Raw genomic sequence first — 24398 nt, forward strand, 5'->3', positions numbered from 1 at the left:
CACACACACACACACACACACACGCACACACACACACACACACACACACACCAGTAAACCAGGTGTTCCAGGGAATCCTTTATCTCCTTTCAGTGGGATGACTCCAATAACACCACCTGCATCTCCCTGGGAGACAGACAGACAGACAGACAGAGAGGAAGGGGAGAGAGAGAGCGGGGGGAGAGTGAGGGAGAGCGAGAGCGAGAGCGAGAGAGAGAGAGAGAGAGAGAGAGAGAGAGAGAGAGGGGAAGGGGAGAGAGAGGGAGAGAGAGAGAGGGGAGAGAGAGAGGGGGGGGGAAGAGAGAGAGGGAGAGAAAGAGAGAGATGGATAGAGAGAACGAGAGAGAGAAAGAGGGGAAGAGGAAATGGAGAGGGAGAGAGAGAGTGGGGGGAGAGAGAGAGGGAGAGAGAGCGGGGGAGAGAAAGGGGAAGGCGGAGAGGGGGGGAGAGAGAGAGACAGGTTAGAGAATGATACACTACACACAGAAGGGCTGTTTTCTAAACCATACACATGCCTCAATATACATTTAATCACTGACTAGTATAGCATTTATTTAGCTATTAAAAGTCCTCAGTTTTTACTTACTTTCATTCCCATAAGTCCGGGGATACCCTGAGGAGAGAGATAGAGTTGTAAATCTCATCCTGATTGAATAATAAATACATTTTATGAATCTTTATAACATATTCCAGTCTCGTGTCTTTTGTTTTGTTAATTAATATAGGTCTAGTAGGTCTAGTATGAAATGCTGGTATAAGGTTAAGTGTGTGGCAGTGTTGAAGAAAACATGAAACCATGTTGGCTGTGTTGATGACAAAGCGTACTTACAGGAGGACCCTGCAGACCAGGGAACCCAGACTGTCCGTCTGTCCCTCGATCTCCCTGGAACACAGACACGCAGAGAGAGAGAGAGAGAGAGAGAGAGAGAGAGAGAGAGAGAGAGAGAGAGAGAGAGAGAGAGAGAGAGAGAGAGAGAGAGAGAGAGAGATGTCAGCTTGGACTGAGGATGGGTTGAGAGCATGGCTTGGTGACAGGTGATAACAGTAAGTAGTTGGTGCTACACAGGTGTGTAACAGCAGAGAGTTGATGCTAAGCAGAACGCTCACCTTTGTTCCATTGCACCCTGGGATACCCTGCGATCCAGGAGGGCCGTCTTGTCCAGGGATGCCCTGTGGGGGAGAGGCGAGGACACACACACAGGTAAGACATTTGTGTGGAAGGGAACGAGGCATGTAAGGGTAACTGGTGGTTTACAGAGACATTAGAGCGTACCGGAAGCCCTGGGTTTCCTGGGAAGCCTGGCAAACCATTAGGACCCTGCAACACATCACATCATTACAAACATAATTTACATTTGATAAATTTAGCAGATCCACTTTGAATACATTCCAATAAGAAGGTAGAATGACATCATACAGCTGTATTATGGTAGACCTCTATACCAGGCGGTGTCAGAGTAAGGCCCCAAAAAATGACAATTGTCAGCCACCCAAGCCATAGACTCTTCTCTCTGCTACCGCACGGCAAGCGGTATTATTGCACCAAATCTGGAACCAACAGGACCCTGAACACCTTCTACCCCCAAGCCAGAAGACTGCTACACAAAACAACCAAATAGCTAATCAAATGAATAGCCAGACTACCTGCATTGACCCTTTTTTGCACTGACTCTCCTGCACTGACTCTCCTGCACTGACTCTCCTGCACTGACTCTCCTGCTCTATCTCTCCTGCTCTATCTCTCCTGCTCTAACTCTCCTGCTCTATCTCTCCTGCACTGACTCTCCTGCACTGACTCTCCTGCTCTATCTCTCCTGCTCTATCTCTCCTGCTCTAACTCTCCTGCTCTATCTCTCCTGCACTGACTCTCCTGCTCTATCTCTCCTGCTCTATCTCTCCTGCTCTAACTCTCCTGCTCTATCTCTCCTGCTCTAACTCTCCTGCTCTAACTCTCCTGCTCTAACTCTCCTGCTCTAACTCTCCTACTCTAACTCTCCTGCTCTATCTCTCCTGCTCTAACTCTCCTACTCTAACTCTCCTGCTCTAACTCTCCTACTCTATCTCTCCTGCTCTAACTCTCCTACTCTAACTCTCCTGCTCTAGCTCTCCTGCACTAACTCTCCTGCTCTATCTCTCCTGCTCTAACTCTCCTACTCTAACTCTCCTGCACTAACTCTCCTGCTCTAACTCTCCTGCACTGACTCTCCTGCTCTAACGCTCCTGCACTGACTCTCCTGCACTGACTCTCCTGCACGGACTCTGCTGCTCTAACGCTCCTGCACTGACTCTCCTGCTCTAACTCTCCTGCACTGACTCTCCTGCACTGACTCTCCTGCTCTAACTCTCCTGCTCTAACTCTCCTGCTCTAACGCTCCTGCACTGACTCTCCTGCTCTAACTCTCCTGCTCTAACTCTCCTGCTCTAACTCTCCTGCTCTAACGCTCCTGCACTGACTCTCCTGCTCTAACTCTCCTGCTCTAACTCTCCTGCTCTAACTCTCCTGCTCTAACTCTCCTGCTCTAACTCTCCTGCTCTATACTCTCCTGCTCTATCTCTCCTGCTCTAACTCTCCTGCTCTATCTCTCCTGCTCTAACTCTCCTGCTCTAACTCTCCTGCTCTAACTCTCCTGCTCTAACTCTCCTGCTCTAACTCTCCTGCTCTAACTCTCCTGCTCTATCTCTCCTGCTCTAACTCTCCTGCTCTATCTCTCCTGCTCTAACTCTCCTGCTCTATCTCTCCTGCTCTAACTCTCCTGCTCTAACTCTCCTGCTCTAACGCTCCTGCTCTAACTCTCCTGCTCTAACTCTCCTGCTCTAACTCTCCTGCTCTAACGCTCCTGCACTGACTCTCCTGCTCTAACTCTCCTGCTCTAACTCTCCTGCTCTAACGCTCCTGCACTGACTCTCCTGCTCTAACTCTCCTGCTCTAACTCTCCTGCTCTAACGCTCCTGCACTGACTCTCCTGCACTGACTCTCCTGCTCTAACGCTCCTGCACTGACTCTCCTGCTCTAACTCTCCTGCACTGACTCTCCTGCTCTAACGCTCCTGCTCTAACTCTCCTGCTCTATCTCTCCTGCTCTATCTCTCCTGCTCTATCTCTCCTGCTCTAACTCTCCTGCTCTATCTCTCCTGCTCTATCTCTCCTGCTCTATCTCTCCTGCTCTAACTCTCCTGCTCTAACTCTCCTGCTCTAACGCTCCTGCTCTAGCTCTCCTGCTCTAGCTCTCCTGCTCTAGCTCTCCTACACTAACTCTCCTGCTCTAACTCTCCTGCACTGACTCTCCTGCTCTAACGCTCCTGCACTGACTCTCCTGCTCTAACTCTCCTGCTCTAACGCTCCTGCTCTAACTCTCCTGCACTGACTCTCCTGCTCTAACTCTCCTGCACTGACTCTCCTGCACTGACTCTCCTGCTCTAACGCTCCTGCACTGACTCTCCTGCACTGACTCTCCTGCACGGACTCTGCTGCTCTAACTCTCCTGCACTAACGCTCCTGCACTGACTCTCCTGCACTGACTCTATGCACACACACTGGATTCTACCCACACACTCACGGATTCTTACACTGATACCCCAACACAAACATACACACACGCTACATACGCCCACACACAAATAACATGTACACACGTAGATACGGACACCACACACACACACACTCACACACACATTTTCACACTCACTACATACCCTGCTGCTACTGTCTATTATATTTCATGTTGCCTAGTCACTTTACCCCTACCTATATGTACATACTGTAGCTACCTCAATTACATCGTACCCCTGCACATCGACTCAGTACTGGTACTTCCTGTATATAGTCATGTTATTTTTATTCAATATTGTTATTCGTTATTCACTGTCTATTTATTCCATATGTTTTATTTATTTCTACTTAATCTTTAACTCTGCATTGTTGGAAAGGTGGTCCAAACAAAAGCTAAAATGCTACAAGAAAGTAGACACTGGTTTCCAGACCAGGTGGGGTCTTCTCTGATAGCATTATTATACTCACACGTGTTCCTTTCATCCCGGGAGTCCCCGACTCGCCATACTCTCCCTGGGAAGAGACAAGTGACATTGAAGTGATATTAAGGTGACATAGAGAAGATGTAGTCGTGACATGACTTATTTTTTGTGATTTAAAAAAATAAATATCTGTTATAATCATGGTAATTGTCATTATTGTGCTCTCCCAAGTAGGGTATCTTAGTGGGTGGGTGATACTGTGAAGGGGGTGGGGTCTGGAGCTGTCACTCACCTTAGGGCCCATCGGCCCTGCGGGTCCCTCATGGCCCTGCATGCCCGGGAACCCCATGTTGCCTTGGAGACCAGGAAATCCACGCTCACCCTACAGGAGACACAACAATAGTTAAACAGAGTTGGGTGAAGTTACCACAGAGGCTGGTCAGTTTTGTGTTTTTCAACATTATGGTTAGGTTTAGCATCCTAAAAAATATATATATATATATATATATATATATATATATATATATATACACACAGTACCAGCCAAAAGTGTCTTATTTTTACTAATTTCTACGTAATAATAGTGAAGACATCAAAACCATGAAATAACACATATGGAATCATGTAGTAACCAAAAAAGTATTAAACAAAATATATTTAACATTTGAGATTCTCAAAGTAGCCACCCTTTGGCTTGATGACAAATTTGCACACGCTCTCAACCAGTTTCATGAGGTAGTTATCTGGAATGCATATTAATTAACAGGTGTGCCTTGTTAAAAGTTCATTTGTTCATTTCTTTCTTTCTTAATATGTTTGAGCCAATCGGTTGTGTTGTGACAATGTAGGGGTGGTATACAGAAGATAGCCCTATTTGGTAAAAGACCAAGTCCATATTATGGCAAGAACAGCTCAAATAAGCACAGAGAAACGACAGTCCATCATTACTTTAAGACATGAAGGTCAGTCAATTTGGAACATTTCAAGAACTTTAAAAGTTTCTTCAAGTGCAGTCGCAAAAACCATCAAGAGCAATGATGAAACTGGCTCTCATGAGGACCGCCACAGGAAAGGAAGACCCAGAGTTACTTCTGCTGCAGAGGATAAGTTCATTAGCGTTACCAGCCTCAGAAATTGCAGCCCAAATAAATGCTTCACAGAGTTCAAGTAACAGACACAACTCAACATCAACTGTTCAGAGGAGACTGTGTGAATCAGGCCTTCATGGTTGAATTGCTGATGATCTGTGATTTATTTAGAATTCAAAGCACACTTAATGAGCATGGCTACCACAGCATTCTGCAGCGATATGCCATCCCATCTGGTTTGCACTTAGTGGGACTATCATTTGTTTTTCAACAGGACAATAACCCACCACACCTCCAGGCTGTGTAAGGGCTATTTGACCAAGAAGGAGAGTGATGGAGTGCTGCATCAGATGACCTGGCCTCCACAATCTGACCTCAACACAATTGAGATGGTTTGGGATGAGTGTGCAAAGCTGTCATCAAGGCAAAGGGTGGCTACTTTAACACTTTTTTGGTTACTACATCATTCTATATGTGTTACTTCATAGTTTTGATGTCTTAACTATTATCCTACAATGTAGAAAATAGTACAAAAAAAGAAAAACCCTTGAATGAGTAGGTGTGTCCAAACTTCTGACCAGTACTGTATAAAAACTCACGTCCCTGTTTCAGGACCCTGTCTTTCAAAGATAATTTGTAAAAATCCAAATAACTTCCTTGTAAAGGGTTTAAACACTGTTTCCCATGCTTGTTCATTGAACCATAAATGATTAATGAACATGCACCTGTGGAACGGTCGTTAAGACACTAACAGCTTACAGATGGTAGGCAATTAAGGTCGCAGTTATGAAAACATAGGACACTAAAGAGGCCTTTCTACTGACTCTGAAAAACACCAACAGAAAGAGGCCCAGGGTCCCTGCTCATCTGCGTGAACGTGCCTTAGGCATGCTGCAAGGAGGCATGAGGACTACAGATGTGGCCAGGGATATAAATTGCAATGTCCGTACTGTGAGACGCCTAAGACAGAGCTACAGGTAGACAGGACGGACAGCTGATCATCCTCGCAGTGGCATGTAACACACTTGCACAGGATCGGTACATCCGAACATCACACCTGCGGGACAGGTACAGGATGGCAACAACAACTGCCCGAGTTACACCAGGAACGCACAATCCCTCATCAGTGCTCAGACTGTCCGCAATAGGCTGAGAGAGGCTGGACTGAGGGCTTGTAGGCCTGTTGTAAGGAAGGTCCTCACCAGACATCTCTGGCAACAATGTTGCCTATGGGCGCAAACCCACCGTTGCTGGACCAGACAGGACTGGCAAAAAGTGCTCTTCACTGACGAGTCACGGTTTTGTCTCACCAGGGGTGATGGTCGGATTCACGTTTATTGTTGGAGGAATGAGCTTTATACCGTGGCCTGTACTCTGGAGCGGGGGGTCCGTCATGGTCTGGGGCAGTGTGCCACAGCATCATCGCACTGAGCTTGTTATCAATGCAGGCAATCTCAACCCTGTGCGTTACAGGGAAGACATCCTCCTCCCTCATGTGGTACCCTTCCTGCAGGCTCATCCTGACATGACCCTCCAGCATGACAATGCCACCAGCAATACTGCTCATTATGTGTGTAATTTCCTGCAAGACAGGAATGTCAGGAATGGCCAGTGATGAGCCCGGATATCAATCCCATTGAGCACGTCTGAGACCTGTTGGATCGGAGGGTGAAGGTTAGGGCCACACCAGAAATGTCTGGGAACTTGCAGGTGCCTTAGTGGAAGAGTGGGGTAACATCTCACAGCAAGAACAGGCAAGTCTGGTGCAGTCCACGAGGAGGAGATGCACTGCAGTACTTAATGCAGCTGGTGGCCACACCAGATACTGACTGTTACTTTTATTTTTGATCCCCCCTTTGTTCAGGGACACATTATTCCATTTCTGTTAGTCAAATGTCTGTGGAACTGGTTCCGTTTATGTCTCAGCTGTTGAATCTTATGTTCATACAAATATTTAAACAAGTTAAGTTTGCTGAAAATAAACACAGTTGACAGTGAGAGGACGTTACTTTTTTTCTGAGTTTATGAAGAGGATTAATGAGACAGTAATAGCTGATTGCTTCATGTGTTCCATCTATCTGCCACCAGATGGAGCCACAGTCCTTTCTCAGGCCAGAGTGGTCTGCTCTGACCAACAATGTATATTATCCCTGGTTAGCGGTTGCTATGTATTGTCCGCTGAGTGATTTTGAAGCCACAAGTGAACCATATTGGCACTCCTCAGTAGGAGAGGCCCTCCAAATGAAATTCTACAGTTGTTCTATTAAATGTTTCATGGACAAAATGACATGTATTTAAGTATTTTTTTGTTTATACCTTAAGGAAAATGTTTTAAATATTATAAAATGTTTTGTTTGTATGTTTAGATGACATAATATAATGTATACGTATGCAGTAAGGTGTTTGTAATAGAATACATATGGCAAAAAATAATGTACATATTAACAAATACATGTCTATAGCTTTATTTTTTTACAACGGTGGCGGAGTGCCAAGATGAAGGCAATGTGGCTTCAACACAGCGCCCCCTACAGATCATTTGGTGTACAGTGCATTCTGAAAGTATTCAGACCCCTTCACTTTTTCCATATTTGTTACGTTAAAGCCGTATTCTAAAATGGATTAGATTTTTAAAATCCTCATCAATCTACACACAAAACCCCATAATGACAAAGCAAAAACAGGTTGGTATTTATAAATACCTTATTTACATAAGCATTCAAACCCTTTGCTATGAAACTCGAAATTTAGCTCAGGTGCATCCTGTTTCCATTGATCATCCTTGAGATGTTTCTACAACTTGATTGGAGTCCACCTGTCGTAAATTCAATTGATTGGACATGATTTGGAAAGGCACATACCTGTCTATATAAGGTCCCACCGTTGACCGTGATGTCAGAGAAAAAAACAAGCCATGAGGTTGAAGGAATTGTAATTGCTCCGAGACAGTATTGTGTCGAGGCACAGATCTGGGGAAAGGTACCAAACAATATCTGCAGCATTGAAGGTCCCCAAGAACACAGTGGCCTCCATCATTCTTAAAATGAAGAAGTTTGGAACCATCAAGACTCTTCCTAGAGCTGGCCGCCTGGTCAAACTGAGCAATCTGGGGAGAAGGGCCTTGGCCAGGGATGTGACCAAGAACCTGATGGTCACTCTGACAGAGCTCCAGAGTTCCTCTGTGGAGATGGGAGAACCTTCCAGAAGGACAACCATCTCTGTAGCACTCTACCAATCAGGCCTTTATAGTAGTGGCCAGACAGAAGCCACTCTTCAGTAAAAGGCACATGACATGACAATGAGAAACAAAATTCTCTGGTCTGATGAACCCAAGATTGGACTCTTTGGCCTGAATTCCAAGTGTCATGTCTGGAGGAAACCAGGGACCACTCATCACCTGGCCAATACCATTCCTACCATGAAGCATCGTGGTGGCAGCATCATGCTGTGGGGATGTTTTTCAGCAGCAGGCACTGGGAGACTAGTCAAGTTCGAGGGAAGGATTAACAGATCAAAGTATAGAGATCCTTGATAAAAAACCTGCTCCAAAGTGCTCAGGACCTCAGACTACGACCCTACGCACACAGCCAAGACAACACAGGAGTGGCTTTGGGACAAGTCTCTGAATGTCCTTGAGTGGCCCAGCAAGAGACCGTACTTGAACCTGATCGAACATCTCTGGAGAGACCTGAAAATAGGTGTGCAGCAACGCTATCCATCCAACCTGACAGAGTTTGAGATGATCTGCAGAGAAGAATCGGAGAAACTCCACAAATACAGGTGTACCAAGCTTGTAGAGTCATTCCCAAGAAGACTGTAGGCTGTAATCGCTGCCAAAGGTGCTTCAATAAAGTACTAAGTAAATGGTCTGAATTTTATTTTATTTTTAATACATTTGCAAACATTTTTGGAGACCTGTTTTTGCATAGTCATTATGGGGTATTGTGTGTAGATTAATGAGGGGAAAAACTATTTCATACATTTTGGAATAAGGCTGTAAAGTAACAAAATGTGGAAAAAGTCAAGGGGTCTGAATACTTTCCGAATGCACTGTATATACAGTTGAAGTGGGAAGTTTACATACACTTTAGCCAAATACATTTAAACTCCGTTTTAAACCCTGACATTTAGTCCTAGTAAAACTTCCCTGTCTTTGGTCAGTTAGGATCACCACTTTATTTGAACCTGTTTTGGAGACTGGTTTAATGTGAAATGTCAGAATAATAATAGAGAGAATGATTTATTTCAGATTTGATTTATTTCATCACATTCCCAGTGGGTCAGAAGTTTACACTCACTCAATTATTATTTGTGTCACGTTCCTACCTTAGTTCTGTTATTATATCTTTGTTTTAGTATGGTCAGGGCGTGAGTTGGGTGGGTTGTCTATGTTCGTTTTTCTATCATTTGGGATTTCTGTGTTCGGCCTAGTATGGTTCTCAATCAGAGGCAGCTGTCAATCGTTGTCCCTGATTGAGAATCATACTTAGGTAGCCTGGTTTCACTTTTGAGTTGTGGTTGTTTGTCTTCCGTGTTAGTGTTCGTACCACACGGGACTGTTTCGTTCATTTCAAGTTTATTGTTTTGTATTTCGTAGTGTTCAGTTTATGTTTTAAAATAAACATTATGGACAATTAAAACGCTGCGTTTTGGTCCCCCGATCCTTCTCGCTTCTCCTCCTCAGAAGAGGAGGACGAGGTTCGTTACAGAAACACCCACCATCAAAGGACCAAACAGCGTGGTAACGGGCAGCAGCAGCGATCTCAGGACTCCTGGACATGGGAGGAGATTCTGGACGGCAAGGGACCCTGGGCACAGGCTGGAAAGTATCACCGCCCCAAGGCTGAGCTGGAGGCAGCGAAAGGTGGTGGTGGTATGAGGAGGCAGCACGGCAGCACGGCAGGAAGCCCGAGAGGCAGCCCCAAAAATGTATTGGGGGGAGCACACGGGGAGTGTGGCGAAGGCAGGTAGGAGACCTGCGCCAACTTCCCATGCTTACTGGAGAGCGAGAGGGACCAAGCAGGCACCGTGTTATGCGGTGGAGCGCATGGTGTCCCCAGTGCGTGTGCATAGCCCGGTGCGGTACATTGCAGCGCCTCGTATCGGCCGGGCTAGAGTGGGCATCGAGCCAGGTGCCATGAAGCCGGCTCAGCGCATCTGGTCTCCAGTGCGTCTCCTCTGGCCGGTGTACATGGCACCAGCCTTACGCATGGTGTCCCCGGTTCGCCAGCACAGCCCAGTGCGGGCTATTGCACCTCGCCACACTGGCCTGGCTACGGGTAGCATTCAATCAGGTAAGGTTGGGCAGGCTCGGTGCTCAAGAGCTCCAGTGCGCCTTCACGGTTCGGTCTATCCGGTGCCACCTCTATGTACCAGCCCTCCGGTGGCAGCCCCCTGCACTAGGCGGTCTCTCTGTCTCCTCCCCACAGGTGCTCCCACCTGTCCAGCGCTACCGGAGTCTCCCACCTGTCCGGCGCTGCCGGCGGCGCTTCGCCCTCCGGGTCGTCCTCGAGGCCGGTGGCGGCGCGCTGCGGGAGCCGTGCATCAGGGGGGGGGGGGGGTACTGTCACGAATTCCGCCGAAGTTGGCTCCCCTGCCTGTTCGGGCAGTGCTCGGCGGTCGTAGTCACCATCCTACTAGCCGCAACCGATCCCTTTTTCGTTTGTCTGTTTGTTTTGTCTTATTAGTTTCACCTGTGTTTCTGTTGTTTGGTTTAATGAGCTTCCCTATATTTAGGAAGTGCGGGGTTGTCTTTATGTTACGTGTGTGCATTTTAGGTAGAGGTGGGTGTTTCTGTAATGGATCTCGTCCTCCTCTTCTTCTGAGCAGTAGCGAGAAGGATCGGAGGACCAATGCGCAGCGTGGTAAGTCTCCATAATGTTTAATAAAAAATGAACACTGAAATACAAAACAATAAACGTGACTAAATGACACAAAAGCCATTTTGCCACAACTTTGGAAGTATGCTTGGGGTCATTGTCCATTTGGAAGACCCATTTGCGACCAAGCTTTAACTTCCTGACTGATGTCTTGAGATGTTGCTTCAATATATCCACATAATTTTCCTTCTCATGATGCCATCTATTTTGTGACGTGCACCAGTCCCTCCTGCAGCAAAGCACCCCCACAACAGGATGCTGCCACCCCCGTGCTTCACGTTTGGGATGGTGTTCTTCGGCTTGCAAGCTTCGCCCTTTTGCATCCAAACATAACAATGGTCATTGTGGCCAAACAGTTCTATTTTTGTTTCATCAGACCAGAGGACATTTCTCCAAAAAGTATGATCTTTGTCCTCATGTGCAGTTGCAAACTGTAGTCTGGCTTTTTTATGGCGGTTTTGGAGCAGTGGCTTCTTCCTTGCTGAGCGGTCTTTCAGGTTATGTCGATATAGGACTTGTTTACTGTGGATATAGATACTTTTGTACCTGTTTCCCCCAGCATCTTCACAAGGTCCTTTGCTGTTGTTCTGGGATTGATTTGCACTTATCGTGCCAAAGTACGTTCATCTCTAGGAGACAGAACACGGCTCCTTCCTGAGCGGTATGACGGCTGTGTGGTCCCATGGTGTTTATACTTGCATGTTTGTACAGATTAATGTGGTACCTTCTGGCGTTTGGAAATTGCTCCCAAGGATGAACCAGACTTGTGGAGGTCTACAACTTTTTTTTCTGAGGTCTTGGCTGATTTCTTTTGATTTTCCCATGATGTCAAGCAAAGAGGCACTGAGTTTGAAGGTAGGTCTTGAAATACATCCACAGGGACACCTCCAATTGACTCAAATGAGGTCAATTAGCCTATTAGAAGCTTCTAAAGCCATGACATCATTTTCGGGAATTTTCCAAGCTGTTAAAGGCACAGTCAACCTAGTGTATGTAAACTTCTGACCCACTGGAATTGTGACACAGTGAATTATGAGTGAAATAATCTGTCTGTAAACAATTACTTGTGTCATGCACAAAGTAGATGTCCTAACCGACTTGCCAAAACTATAGTTTGTTAACAAGAAATTTGTGGAGTGGTTGAAAAACAAAATGTAATGACTCCAACTTAAGTGTATGTAAACTTCTGACTTCAACTGTATAAATCATTGGCTCTTGCCCATTGAACTACAATTCTGAGCTGCCAAGAGTGAAAGACAAGGAACTAGAAGGGAGAGGAGGCGTGGGGAAAATGTGGTATTTGGAGCCCTTTTTGTGTATGTCTGTCTTTCTTAAGGCGTCAGCATGCTTCAGGTCGGCTGACCACACTCCCTTATACGACCTACGCTTGAAAATCGAGACAAAAGTGTCAATAGTACAGTTTATCCATCTACACTTCCTCAAAATAGTCCGAATGAATCTAAGATAACTCAAGAAATCTGCCATTCATTCTGACGTTTTTGTAGAAAAGATCTTAGTCGCTCAATCTTACATCTAACTAAGATGTTTTGTGTTTCTCAAGTGATTTTTTGTTGTTGTTGTTGCATGAATATAATTTGTTTCTCATTGAATCACAGCAAACACAAAGGAGCGTAGACGTTTAAAATGCCTTATCGAAAACCAAAATGAACAAAAACGTCACAAAATGTAATCATAATACATGGACTGTTCTGAACTGTTTTGAATGGAAAGCTGATGCCTTTACTCTCTCGCCCTGCTGCCTCTTTCTTCTACCTCCATCCCTCCATTCCTAAAGCTCACCAACATAACGGTCTGGGCCATGGGAACCAGGACACGGGCTGGTTGCCAAGGGAACAGAACGGCCGTCGTGGGCGACAGGAAGTGGCATCATCATAGTGAACATATGCATGGAGAGTTGAAACAGCGGTTGATTTGCCAGTCTTCAACACCTTTCAACAGAGATTGAGACGTGAGGTATGACCTCACCAGACTCAGCCTGTCAGTCAGTCAGTACAGGCCTGGCTCCAGAGAACACACAGCACACAGTAGTCCTCTGTGGACAATCTCTGTCTGGCTACTGTTTCTTGAACACAGAGTAGATAAGACACTGTTGCTAGGTTCTAATATGTGTGAGAAAATACACATAAAGTAGCAATGCAATTGTTGTTTTCTGAGCTCCCTGAGAAGGTGCTGCTCTCATTGTGTCCTTGTTACTGGAAGATAACAAAGGTCTGTAGATCTTCTTGGAAACTTTTAACCACAATTAGAAACACTGCATGATTGCTGGATTTACTTTTACAGTGCATTACTGTTTCAAGACTGGATTAGAGATGTTTGGTCTGGTGGGTTTGGTCTGGTGGGAATGCGCTCTCAGCCCAGCTGTGTGTCCGGACATGCTCCTGATTCCAGTCCGTCTCCATCCTGATCCCTGCTCCGTGTTGGCCCTCTGCTCCTTCGTTTTACAGCCAGGACTACTAAGTCCCACTGGGCTGACCCCTGACCCCTAACCTGGAACCCACAAACCACGCTCTGCTACGCCCCTTTGAGCCTATCAGGGATTCTGGACTGTTTTGAAGTTGTACAAATCAAATCAAATCAAAATCAAATTTTATTTGTCACATACACATGGTTAGCAGATGTTAATGCGAGTGTAGCGAAATGCTTGTGCTTCTAGTTCCGACAATGCAGTAATAACCAACAAGTAATCTAAATAACAATTCCAAAACTACTGTCTTATACACAGTGTAAAGGGGATAAAGAATATGTACATAAGGATATATGAATGAGTGATGGTACAGAGCAGCATAGGCAAGATACAGTAGATGGTATCGAGTACAGTATATACATATGAGATGAGTATGTAAACAAAGTGGCATAGTTAAAGTGGCTAGTGATACATGTATTACATAAGGATACAGTCGATGATATAGAGTACAGTATATACGTATGCATATGAGATGAATAATGTAGGGTAAGTAACATTATATAAGGTAGCATTGTTTAAAGTGGCTAGTGATATATTTACATCATTTCCATCTGACTACATCTGTAGTTTCTTGGTGGGGATCTTTTAGAGAGTAGGTGAAAGAGTGAGACACAACGTGAAGAAAAGCGAGAGAAGACAACCAATATGAAACTGATGAGGAACTGCTGGATAGAATGCTCACCTTTGCTCCTTTCACTCCACTGCAGTCACATTTCCCTTCACATGATGACCCAGAGCACCCCTAGAGAGAGAGAGAGAGAGAGAGAGAGAGAGAGAGAGAGAGAGAGAGAGAGAGAGAGAGAGAGAGAGAGAGAGAGAGAGAGAGAGAGAGAGAGAGAGAGAGAGAGAGAGAGAGAGAGAAAGTCCATATTACAGTCCTTACATAGACCTCAGTAACCAAGTACAGACTGAGACAGCATTTTACACCAGAGGGCAACATAATCGCCCCTAGTATTCCAACGCTTTCTGATTTATCTGCCCATGTCAGAGAGGCTACAAACAACAAACACCGACATGCTAACAGACACACATACACACACAGTGTGAACCAGGATCATTCATTTGATCAGTTCAGGAGATAAAGGTGGTGTTAACTGCTGTCATTTGCTTTTCAGTTATGTGGCAGCTCTCCTGAAGCAATCCTACAAGGGAGTTACCAAAATTACAATTTACCAGCTGGCCTCACTACTCTCTCAACAGGATCCCCTCTCCCTCCCCTCCCCTTCCATTCCCTCTCCCTTCCCTCTCCCTTCCCTTCCTTCTTCTCCCTCGCCTCCCCCTCCCCTTCCATCCCCTCTCACTCCCCTTCCCTATTCTCTCTCCCCTTCCCTCTTCTCCCTCGCCTCCCCCTCCCTCCCCTCTCACTCCCCTTCCCTCTTCTCCCTCCCCTTCCCTCTTCTCCCTCCCCTCCCCTCCCCTCCCCTTCCCTTTTCTCCCTCCCCTCCCCTCCCCTCCCCTTCCCTTTTCTCCCTCCTCTCCCCCCTCTTCTCCCATTCACTCCTCTCCCTCCCCTCCCCTTCCCTTCCCTCCTCTCCCCTTCATTCCCCTCCCTCCCACCTTTCCTTCCTCTCTCCCTTCTCTCCCTCTTTCCCTCTTCCTCCCCTACTCTCCTCTCCCAGGGACCTGGCCTGTACTCTTCCTCTCCTCTCCCAGGGACTAGAGCCTGGGACCTGGCCTGTACTCTTCCTCTCCTCTCCCAGGGACTAGAGCCTGGGGCCTGGCCTGTACTCTTCCTCTCCTCTCCCAGGGACTAAAGCCTGGGACCTGGCCTGTACTCTTCCTCTCCTCTCCCATAAAATCACTCTCCCTCTCTCTCTCTTTCTCCCACTCCTTCTTTCTCCATCTTTCTCTCCACATCCCTCTCTCTCATGTTTTTATAGAGATTTCACTAGATGTCCTGCTAATGTACTGGAGGTAGAGTGAGCACCTGCTTTAGATCAGATCATAACAGAGAGAGAGAGAGAGAGAGAGAGAGAGAGAGAGAGAGAGAGAGAGAGAGAGAGAGAGAGAGAGAGAGAGAGAGCACTGCCCACAAAATGAGTTGGAAACTAAGCTGCACTTCCTAACCTCCTACCAAATGTATGACCATATTAGATACACATATTTCCCTCAGATTACACAGATCCACAATTTTTATAAACTCCCATATCTACTGGGTGAAATACCATTTGTGGTCTGTTGCCACGAGAAAATTTTTTGTGAGTGTAATGTTGATGATTTATTATTTATTATTTTATTGTTTATTTCACTTTTGTTTATTATCTATTTCACTTGCTTTGGCAATGTTAACATATATATCCCATGGTAATAAAGCCCCTTGAATTGGATTGAATTGAGAGAGAGAGATGGTTAGAGAGAGAGCCAATAGAGAGAGAGAGAGAGAGAGAGAGAGCTAAGAGAGTGAGAGAGAGAGAGCTAAGAGAGAGAGAGGGAGCTAAGAGAGAGAGAGAGAGAGCTAAGAGAGAGAGCTAAGAGAGAGAGAGAGAGAGAGCTGAGAGAGAGAGCTAAGAGAGAGAGATAGCTAAGAGAGAGAGCTAAGAGAGAGAGAGAGAGCTAAGAGAGAGAGCTAAGAGAGAGAGAGAGAGCTTAGAGAGAGAGCTAAGAGAGAGAGAGCTAAGAGAGAGAGCTAAGAGAGAGAGAGCTAAGAGAGAGAGAGAGAGAGAGAGAGAGCTAAGAGAGATAGAGAGAGAGAGCTAAGAGAGATAGAGAGAGAGCTAAGAGAGATAGAGAGAGAGCTAAGAGAGATAGACAGAGAGAGCTAAGAGAGAGCGAGAGCTAAGAGAGAGAGAGCTAAGAGAGAGAGCTAAGAGAGAGAGAGAGATAGAGAGAGAGAGAGCTAAGAGTGAGAGAGAGCTAAGAGAGAGAGAGAGAGATAAGAGAGAGAGCTAAGAGAGAGAGAGCTAAGAGAGAGAGCTAAGAGAGAGAGAGTTAAGAGAGAGAGCTAAGAGAGAGAGAGTTAAGAGAGAGAGAGCTAAGAGAGAGAGAGCTAAGAGAGAGAGCTAAGAGAGAGAGAGAGCTAAGAGAGAGAGAGAGCTAAGAGAGAGAGCTAAGAGAGAGAGAGTTAAGAGAGAGAGAGCTAAGAGAGAGAGAGCTAAGAGAGAGAGAGAGAAAGCTAGGAGAGAGAGAGAGCTAAGCGAGAGAAAGAGAGACTGTAATGAACTAACTGCGTACATGTGTTACTCGTAATGACAACATCCACTATAGCTCATAACAGTAGGGCTTCTGATGCACAGAACCTTTCTACTGCACCAGTATTTATACCTATCACCATGGTTATTAGATGCTGTAGGGACAGACTTTAGGATGAAACCAGATACTGAAATTGCATTTAGTCTGACACAGATGCAACTAGTCAGTGATCAATCATTCTTCCACCTGTTGTTCTCACTCTGTTTCTCCTTTTCTCCCTGCCTCCCACTCTCTTTCTTTTTCTCCCACTCTCTTTCTCTGCCTCCCACTCTCTTTCTCTTTCTCCCACTCTATCGCTTTCCCTCCATCCTCCTGTTAGACAAAACCTCTCCATCTTCCTCTGATCAGACATTCCAGCAGGCTCTTCAAACTACTGACGTCCCGTCCCTCTAATCCAGAACACACTCTGACACGCATGACGAGAGAATGTCTCCACAGGTGTGTATGTGTGTGAATGTGTGTGTGTGTATGTGTGTGAATGTGTGTGCGCGCAAGAGTGCTTGTTCATGTCTGTCCGTTCCATCCTGTTATGTTCTCACACTGCCATTCTGTGATGTCTGTTACAGCTCTCCTACCACAACATGCTATCTGACAGGAGATCATAGGAAGTGGAGTGTCTTTCATCCCGTTTTTGTTATGCCTTCTTAGTCCGTTACACATCTCTCTAAACCCAAACACCAGATGGGTGAGATGGCAGGCAGACTAAACTGACATCCACATAAAACAGACTTCTAGTTAATGGCCTGTGCTGCTGTAGAGAGAGCTGGGGCTGATTCAGTATCTGGTCCTACGTGAAAAGGGATCTTAAGACGGTGTTATCGCCTCGATTCCCAGGTGTATAGGTCAATGGGGACTATTGACCTATACCGGAAGGTTGCAAGTTCAAACCCCCGAGCTGACAAGGTACAAATCTGTCGTTCTGCCCCTGAACAGGCAGTTAACCCACTGTTCCTAGGCCGTCATTGAAAATAAGAATTTGTTCTTAACTGACTTGCCTAGTAAAATAAAAATTAAAAATAATTTAAAAAAATAATAATAATTGTGACTAACAGAAAGCAGTAGAATGTATAAACCATCTCTCTGTGTGTGTCTGGAATGGTTTAGTCATGAGGTCAACAGGCGTGCATGGATGAAATGAGTGTTAACATGATGAGAAAGGTGGATATTAGGAATGAAATGAATGTTAAAGGATAGGTAGAGTCTTGACTTGGCTGAAGTGATGCCATTTTCCCGGAACTAGTGGTTGCATGCATACTCAAACACTGAACAGACAATCCAACAGATACCGAGCAGACTTCAAGAGAAAATAAACTGTTTCTGAGGAGAGTAGAGGAGAGGTTCCAGGATGTTGAGAGGAGTGTAATGGGTTTCTAGGTATACAGAACACAATGACTCCCAGGTCTGGAGAGGTTCAAATAAACACCTCAACAGAAACCACACAGGTCTGTGAACATGTGACTGTCTATCATGTTTATGCTTGTGTATCTGTCTGTCAAACCTGTGCAGTTCTAAATGTTATCTATGTATATATGAAAGTTTTTATGTGCATGCCTGTAGCATATTGCGTGTGTGTGTGTATTTGTTTCTGTGTGTATGTATGAGTGCGTCACTGTGGACGTGAGTGTGTGTTTGTGAGTGTTTAATCCATGGTCTATGCTGGACAGGGCCAATGGGCTCCAATTGTTTGTTGTTTGTTTAGAAACAGACAGATAGAATCTCCAAGTGTCAGCAGAGAGAGAGAGAGAGAGAGAGTCAGTATAGTAGGAAGGAACTGTGATAGGACCAGAGTATAGTAGGAAGGAACTGTGATAGGACCAGAGTATAGTAGGAAGGAACTGTGATAGGACCAGAGTAGAGTAGGAAGGAACTGTGATAGGACCAGAGTATAGTAGGAAGGAACTGTGATAGGACCAGAGTATCATAGGAAGGAACTGTGATAGGACCAGAGTAGAGTAGGAAGGAACTGTGATAGGACCAGAGTAGAGTAGGAAGGAACTGTGATAGGACCAGAGTAGAGTAGGAAGGAACTGTGATAGGACCAGAGTATAGTAGGAAGGAACTGTGATAGGACCAGAGTAGAGTAGGAAGGAACTGTGATAGGACCAGAGTATAGAAGGACGGAACTGTGATAGGACCAGAGTAGAGTAGGAAGGAACTGTGATAGGACCAGAGTGTAGTAGGAAGGAACTGTGATAGGACCAGAGTAGAGTAGGAAGGAACTGTGATAGGACCAGAGTGTAGTAGGAAGGAACTGTGATAGGACCAGAGTGTAGTAGGACGGAACTGTGATAGGACCAGAGTAGAGTAGGAAGGAACTGTGATAGACCAGAGTGTAGTAGGAAGGAACTGTGATAGGACAGAGTAGAGTAGGAAGGAACTGTGATAGGACCAGAGTAGAGTAGGAAGGAACTGTGATAGGACCAGAGTGTAGTAGGAAGGAACTGTGATAGGACCAGAGTAGAGTAGGAAGGAACTGTGATAGGACCAGAGTGTAGTAGGAAGGAACTGTGATAGGACCAGAGTGTAGTAGGAAGGAACTGTGATAGGACCAGAGTGTAGTAGGAAGGAACTGTGATAGGACCAGAGTAGAGTAGGAAGGAACTGTGATAGGACCAGAGTGTAGTAGGAAGGAACTGTGATAGGACCAGAGTAGAGTAGGAAGGAACTGTGATAGCACCAGAGTGTAGTAGGAAGGAACTGTGATAGGACCAGAGTGTAGTAGGAAGGAACTGTGATAGGACCAGAGTGTAGTAGGAAGGAACTGTGATAGGACCAGAGTGTAGTAGGAAGGAACTGTGATAGGACCAGAGTAGAGTAGGAAGGAACTGTGATAGGACCAGAGTGTAGTAGGAAGGAACTGTGATAGGACCAGAGTAGAGTAGGAAGGAACTGTGATAGGACCAGAGTGTAGTAGGAAGGAACTGTGATAGGACCAGAGTAGAGTAGGAAGTAACTGTGATAGGACCAGAGTGTAGTAGGAAGGAACTGTGATAGGACCAGAGTAGAGTAGGAAGGAACTGTGATAGGACCAGAGTGTAGTAGGAAGGAACTGTGATAGGACCAGAGTGTAGTAGGAAGGAACTGTGATAGGACCAGAGTAGAGTAGGAAGGAACTGTGATAGGACCAGAGTGTAGTAGGAAGCAACTGTGATAGGACCAGAGTGTAGTAGGAAGGAACTGTGATAGGACCAGAGTAGAGAAGGAAGGAACTGTGATAGGACCAGAGTGTAGTAGGAAGGAACTGTGATAGGACCAGAGTGTAGTAGGAAGGAACTGTGATAGGACCAGAGTGTAGTAGGAAGGAACTGTGATAGGACCAGAGTAGAGTAGGAAGGAACTGTGATAGGACCAGAGTGTAGTAGGAAGGAACTGTGATAGGACCAGAGTGTAGTAGGAAGGAACTGTGATAGGACCAGAGTGTAGTAGGAAGGAACTGTGATAGGACCAGAGTAGAGTAGGAAGGAACTGTGATAGGACCAGAGTGTAGTAGGAAGGAACTGTGATAGGACCAGAGTGTAGTAGGAAGGAACTGTGATAGGACCAGAGTGTAGTAGGAAGGAACTGTGATAGGACCAGAGTAGAGTAGGAAGGAACTGTGATAGGACCAGAGTGTAGTAGGAAGGAACTGTGATAGGACCAGAGTGTAGTAGGAAGGAACTGTGATAGGACCAGAGTGTAGTAGGAAGGAACTGTGATAGGACCAGAGTAGAGTAGGAAGGAACTGTGATAGGACCAGAGTAGAGTAGGAAGGAACTGTGATAGGACCAGAGTGTAGTAGGAAGGAACTGTGATAGGACCAGAGTGTAGTAGGAAGGAACTGTGATAGGACCAGAGTAGAGTAGGAAGGAACTGTGATAGGACCAGAGTGTAGTAGGAAGGAACTGTGATAGGACCAGAGTGTAGTAGGAAGGAACTGTGATAGGACCAGAGTGTAGTAGGAAGGAACTGTGATAGGACCAGAGTGTAGTAGGAAGGAACTGTGATAGGACCAGAGTGTAGTAGGAAGGAACTGTGATAGGACCAGAGGTAGGAATATCTACAAGCTTTGTGTGGATTCATGTTGGGGGATTCGACCACTTGGACATTTGGCTTAATCCCAAGAGTTTAGCACCGTTCAACACTTTCCAATTGTTGTCTTCTAACGTCATAGCTGGTTTGTCTAATGTCACTACTCAGAACGAAATTCTATTCTCATAAACTCTGTATACTGAGGAGAGGAGATGGGAAATAAGAGAAGAGAGTGGAGAGGGGCTGGTGAGTAATGTTTATGCTATATTAGAGGGCTGGGGGAGAGAGTGGAGGGTTCTCACGTCCATATAAACCAGGCCTTCGGATCAATCAATCAGGGGTCTCAACTTACTGTTGATAGTTAGAATAGTAGAATACACAAGGTGCAATTTCAAAATGTGGTTCTGCATCAGCAGTTTTTCTCTTGTTATGTCAGTCACTGATAGTCAGTCAATTAGCCCATGTTAGCTTAAAATGAGAGAGAGACAGAGAGAGACAGAGAGAGAGAGAGAGAGAGAGGGGAGAGAGCCCTGTCCTGTCCTGACCAGGAGAGGACCAGGACTTTCCCTGAAGTCCTAAGGCTAAGACAAACAGGGTTCCTCTCACTGTGACATTCTGAGGGGATTTCCGTGTTAATCTGCGATTTACATAGCATCTGTATGAAACAGCTACCCTCTGTTCTCCTTCTTCCTGTTACAGACAAGCAGTGGAACAAGCTGTGATCAGACACAGATCTGGTCAAAACATCTACGCTTTGAAAAGAGTCTAATCAAAATGCTTAGTTTCCATGGTGCTTTTGTAATGAAAAGGCAGAATGACTTTTTCCTCACTGTGTGTGGGAGAGACCATTTTGGCTGGTATCACTTTTAATGTCTCAAGTCACTAAGTCACTGCATTGTCCTGTAGAGCTGAGCTGTAAACTGGGGGTACCGTAAAACTCAATGACCATATGGGGGCAGAAACATGCCCAATGCAGGAGTTTTAATAAATATCAAATCAGTTCTGGGTTACAATTAAGTACCTTACTGTAAAGGTTGTCCCCCACAATGAAATCAGGGAGAGGACTATGGATCTACGTCCGTTGGTAATATTGTATTTTCGTACATTTCTACATTCGTCACATGAGATGCCAAAACTTGCCGAAACGTGTGTGAATGATGCATCTTGCCATAGAGATCAAGCAATTTACAAAATTACACTGATTGGCCAGATGGTGGTGCTGTAACAAGCGATTGAAAATGCTAACTTTGAAAGGTCCCACCTGTTAGATATTCAGTACATACAAAACTACATACAGTACACACAACACTTAAAACTAGCTGTTATTGGCAGAGGTTTGGAACTCTCTTTGTCATTGGTCTAATAACCGATTTATCGCTGAGTGATGTCACCAGGCAAACTCGCCTTCTGTCACTTTCCTGAAATGTCTGTTCAATGTTTACGACTTCATCTTAACCCTGTTTGAATAGGTGTGTGTGAGCCATGGTCAACACCTGCATATCCAACCCACAGGTCAGGCTAACGTCTGTCTAATGTCCTGTAACAACCTTTGGAGCTAGCAGCCACTCTAGTGTGGAACACCCCAACATTCACATCATAGCTGTCAACCACTGACTGTCGCGCCCCACAAACCCCCAGTGTACCCAAAACCACTCAGTGGCTGACTTCACCTTATGCCTGGAGTGTGGCAGGATGTTCCCTCATTCCAAGACCTCTCTCCCTCAAGTGTTGCTGCAATAGACTGATATGCATGTGCACACACACGTACACACGTACACACACACGTACACACACACACACACACACACACACATGTACACACATGTACACACATGTACACACACACACACGTACACACGTACACACACACGCACACACACACACGTACACACACACACACACACACATGTACACACACACACACACGCGCACACACACACACACACGTACACACACACGTACACACACACACGTACACACACACGCGCACACACACACACACACACCGTGATTGTGACTCTGCTGTACAGACAGTCAGACCATTGCTTAGCGTATTGGATGAGATACAATGGCAGTCAGTCAAAATAGTGTTTCAGGTCTGGCTTGAAGATACATGTGTTTCTTAACTCTGTCCACCCCTTTACATAGAGTACATCAACATGGCTCTCCTCAGCTCCTCAGCTCCTCAGCTCCTCAGCTGAAGTGAAGTGGAAGGGCTCTGGGTATTATCGCAACTTCTCCTACCAGCCTGCCACAATGTGGAAGAAGAAGACTGTTTGTTGTTTTTGACGTTTTCAGAAGCTAAACAAAAGTCTTCCTGCTCTGTGTGTGTGTGTGTGTGTCTGGTCAGTCTCAGAATATGGTATCCTACAGGTGAAGGGCACCGACGTTAACGTTCTCCCTCTCTCTCCCGCTAACTCCTGAACAATGGAGGAGGAGGGAGAGGAGAGGAGGGAGAGATGAGGAGGGAGAGGAGAGGAGGGAGAGATGAGGGAGGGAGAGGAGAGGAGGGAGAGGAGAGGAGAGGAGAGGAGAGGAGAGGAGAGGAGAGGAGAGGAGAGGAGAGGAGAGGAGAGGAGAGGAGAGGAGAGGAGAGGAGAGATGAGAAGGGAGAGGAGAGGAGGGAGAGATGAGGAGGGAGAGGAGAGGAGAGGAGAGGAGAGGAGAGGAGAGGAGAGGAGAGGAGAGGAGAGGAGAGGAGAGGAGAGGAGAGGAGAGGAGAGGAGAGGAGAGGAGGGAGGGAGAGATGAGGAGGGAGAGGAGAGGAGGAGAGATGAGGAGAGAGAGGAGAGGAGGGAGAGATGAGGAGGGAGAGATGAGGAGGGAGAGGAGAGGAGGGAGAGGAGAGGAGAGGAGAGGAGAGGAGAGGAGAGGAGAGGAGAGGAGAGGAGAGGAGAGGAGAGGAGAGGAGAGGAGAGGAGGGAGAGATGAGAAGGGAGAGGAGAGGAGGGAGAGATGAGGAGGGAGAGGAGAGGAGGGAGAGGAGAGGAGAGGAGAGGAGGAGAGGAGGGAGAGGGAGAGGAGAGGAGGGAGAGGAGAGGAGGGAGAGATGAGGAGGGAGAGGAGAGGAGGGAGAGGAGAGGATGGGAGAGATGAGGAGGGAGAGGAGAGGAGGGAGAGATGAGGATGGAGAGGAGAGGATGGGAGAGATGAGGAGGGAGAGGAGAGGAGGGAGAGATGAGGAGGGAGAGGAGAGGAGAGGAGGGAGAGATGAGGAGGGAGAGGAGAGGATGGGAGAGATGAGGAGGGAGAGGAGAGGATGGGAGGGGGTCTTCCCTTCTTCCTTCCCCACAGATATGGATTTTGCTGAGGGGAAAACCAGGGAGATTACTTCCATCTCAACTCTCTCCAGACCCAGGGGGTTTTGTGTATCCATTGTATGGATGATGTGATCTTCACCATATCAGCCTGATCAGCTTATGACCCTTTAAACAGAGGAATATGAGTTACGGTAAAGTTGCACAACTCTCAGGTTTATTTGATCTGTCTGTACGGTGCTGTAAGTATTTGGCACACAGAGAGATGTGTTCTAATTAGCCATAATGACCTCTGATGTGGTCTGGATCCATTTCCTACAACTCAGATGATAACCGTTGCACAACATTATAATCATGAAGTTGCCTCTACCCTCCTCCCTGGTCCCATTCCCAAATGCCTGGTTGCTCTCGGGTGAATAGTTTTCTCATTGGTTTGATCTGTAAGGAGACTGGGTAGGTGAAATAAATTAAACCTCTTAAGGATCTCTACAGATCGGTGTCCCACCCTCGGGACGGTTGAG

The 24398-nt window shown here is 46.1% G+C and overlaps 1 protein-coding gene across 2 annotated transcripts in view; it reads right to left on the minus strand.

The window, feature by feature from the left end:
* LOC109904914 (collagen alpha-1(IV) chain-like) overlaps positions 1 to 24398 on the minus strand; it is an 81446-nt gene that overhangs the window by 25205 nt on the left and 31843 nt on the right. For both annotated transcript variants that reach the window (XM_031799773.1, XM_031799778.1), the window contains exons 2-9: positions 14106 to 14165; positions 4264 to 4353; positions 4018 to 4062; positions 1274 to 1318; positions 1108 to 1170; positions 830 to 883; positions 587 to 613; positions 52 to 126 (exon numbers count right to left, since the gene is read on the minus strand). In XM_031799773.1, the coding sequence (XP_031655633.1) occupies positions 52 to 126; positions 587 to 613; positions 830 to 883; positions 1108 to 1170; positions 1274 to 1318; positions 4018 to 4062; positions 4264 to 4353; positions 14106 to 14165 (459 nt within the window). The remainder of the gene's footprint in view (positions 1 to 51; positions 127 to 586; positions 614 to 829; positions 884 to 1107; positions 1171 to 1273; positions 1319 to 4017; positions 4063 to 4263; positions 4354 to 14105; positions 14166 to 24398) is intronic.

This window comes from Oncorhynchus kisutch, linkage group LG2 (assembly GCF_002021735.2).
Source record: "Oncorhynchus kisutch isolate 150728-3 linkage group LG2, Okis_V2, whole genome shotgun sequence".
NCBI classification, from domain to species: domain Eukaryota; kingdom Metazoa; phylum Chordata; class Actinopteri; order Salmoniformes; family Salmonidae; genus Oncorhynchus; species Oncorhynchus kisutch.